The sequence below is a fragment of the Anarrhichthys ocellatus genome, unplaced genomic scaffold (genome assembly GCF_004355925.1).
Source record: "Anarrhichthys ocellatus isolate YVR2014 unplaced genomic scaffold, GSC_Weel_1.0 scaffold12, whole genome shotgun sequence".
Lineage (NCBI taxonomy): Eukaryota > Metazoa > Chordata > Actinopteri > Perciformes > Anarhichadidae > Anarrhichthys > Anarrhichthys ocellatus.
Window position 1 is genome coordinate 4,096,158 of NW_022280042.1, and position 2,377 is coordinate 4,098,534.

A 2,377-nucleotide genomic window follows, 5' to 3' on the forward strand; every position below is an offset into this window, starting at 1 on the left:
GTTATATTTCACTTAATGTACAAAATGACGTTGTTTTTGACTTGTTATATCAAATTGGACAAATTATTGATGAAATATAGGTCTATTTCCGGGCTTTTTTGGCTATCCAAGCACCCGTACCGTAGCATCTCGAATAGACGAGCATTACATTTCAAGTGCCGGCTGACGTGACCGAGCTTCCGCGGATGACGGACCACATGACCGCAGTTCTGCTGTCACTAATGCGGCTCATATTCCCAAACTTTCCAAGGCATTTCAGACTGAGTGGCTCGGTATTCTCGCGCACAGCCTGCGCACGAGATGCAGACAGTGGAGGCGGATGTTTCACCGTGAGAATACACGGTTATTATAATACAGTATACAGCAACACAGAGTGGACCTGAGAGTGGGAGAAAGCAAGAAAGGTGGTGCCCCACACAAAAAGGTTCCCTCATATGTTATTGAGATTCTCCACATTTGATGCCGGGTGAAGTTGAGCTACATCATGGAGTGTTACGATTAAAGCTTTGCAAATAAGACGCGCACACACCAAAACAACGCTGCACCCCAACGGCCGCTCTTAAAGATTAAAATAAATAAACAATGAGGGTAAGCCCTGTCAAATGAGGAAGAAAACTGTTTTTGTCTGGGGAGTGCAGAGTGTATCTCACAACAGCTCACCCACTCCAAAAAAAGGACCCCATCATAATCCCCCTTTTCAGTTAGAAAGCATTCTGGCCCATGCAAGACGTGCTTCAACTACAAAACAACGTCCAGTTAAACAATCCAGCCCTCTCTCCCTCCAGCTCTCTCCCCCTCAGCCTGCTGCAGATTCACGATGGCAAATTTGCACTCAACTTGTCCACAAAGTCACCAAGCTCAAGAGGTTTCACGCACGGGTCCCTACCTTGAGCGCCGCAGACGAGCACCCCGAGGAGATGGACGAGTTTGAGCATCATTTTCGGGCAGGGTTTCGGGCTTTCAGCTGCTGTAAAAAACGACGAGGGAAACACACACGCTCGGCTCCGTTCATCCACCGTCTTGGTCTCCGCTGGTGACTGATCTGCCTCAGCTCCTTCCTTCCCTTTATTTCTTCCTATACGCGCGCTCCCGCTCGCCGCTCGTCCACAGCGCTTGATCTGCGCTGAAGACCCCCCCCCCCCCTCCTACTTTACTCACGGCTGTCGATGAAATACAGACAAGAAGGCAAATCAAGACATGTGTATGTGCACCAGGGCGTTGTTTGGTGATTCATAACATGTAAAGTTGGAAGGTTGAGATCTCAAGGTAAAGAAAATATCTCTGGATATATTTGGCTATTAGCAGGGGTGTAGCTAGGAATTCTCTCGGCTATCTATTTGTGGGTCCTTTCCAACTGTGGGCCCCTGGATTCCACCACCAGTGGTCTCATCGAGGAATAGCAGTGACCATTTATCTCTGACATCCAGGCAATTGTGCCAAGTAAGAAAAAAGTGAGAATAATGGAGGAACATTTTCATTTTGTCATCCTAAACTTCTAAGTCAGATTCACCGAACTCTTTTAACTGCACAAATCTGTCATAACCGGTGTGCAAATAAACTTCAATGTCAGTGTGGAAATGCAGCATCCTGGTGTTTCTGACACATCACGTCAGAGTTCAAACTCTCGAAAATCCATCCTATCATTATTAGCGGCCATGCTCCCGTAACATTTATATGGAACAGAATTATGCTACATAAACCAATCACTAGATGGCGCTTCAATACCGCTCTTCTCAAAGTACCTCAGTTTGACAGTCTTATGAAAAAAGAGTCACCGACCTTCTTAGAAATAAATGATTCCCCAGAGTCATCACCAACCCTTCTGTGGGAAACATGGAAAGCAGTTTTAAGAGGAATAATCATCTCATTCTCCGTTTAAAAAAAAAAAAAAGAAAGACAAACAACAAGAAGCTGAACTGGAACAACAAATCAACCGACTCAAAATCATTAACACAAGTAACCCAACAACAGAAACCCAGAACGAATTAAGAAAGTACAAATTCCAAATAAACAAAATTATAAATAATAAAACTCAATTCCTCATACACAGACTTAGACAAGAACATTTTCACCATAGCAATAAATCCGGTAAATATTAGTACGAATCAATAATCATTGGTATTGATATAGCTAAATAGCCAAACCTGAGTCCTTATTGTATCCCTGTTGTCTCAGCTTCAGCTGAAAAACTGGAACAAAAATGTGTACTGGTATCGCTGGGATAATTTGGCCCTGCTCTCAGTTCCCTCTCCTTTCTGCTGCCAGTATACACACTGGGCTGCTGGGATTTACTGGCAATGGTGGTAAATGAATAATTTGTTATTACATTTGGCTGCATCAGCCTCAAGGGACTGCAACCTCTTGTCAGCTTTTCAGC

At 44.2% G+C, this 2,377-nt stretch overlaps 1 protein-coding gene across 7 annotated transcripts in view; it reads right to left on the minus strand.

The window, feature by feature from the left end:
• The window catches only part of ncam2 (neural cell adhesion molecule 2), a 253,163-nt gene extending 252,112 nt beyond the window's left edge, over window positions 1–1,051 (minus strand). For all 7 annotated transcript variants that reach the window (XM_031851778.1, XM_031851777.1, XM_031851776.1 and 4 more), the window contains exon 1: window positions 887–1,051. In XM_031851778.1, the coding sequence (XP_031707638.1) occupies window positions 887–938 (52 nt within the window). In that variant the 5' untranslated portion in view covers window positions 939–1,051. The remainder of the gene's footprint in view (window positions 1–886) is intronic.
• Between the last annotated feature and the right edge of the window lie 1,326 nt (window positions 1,052–2,377).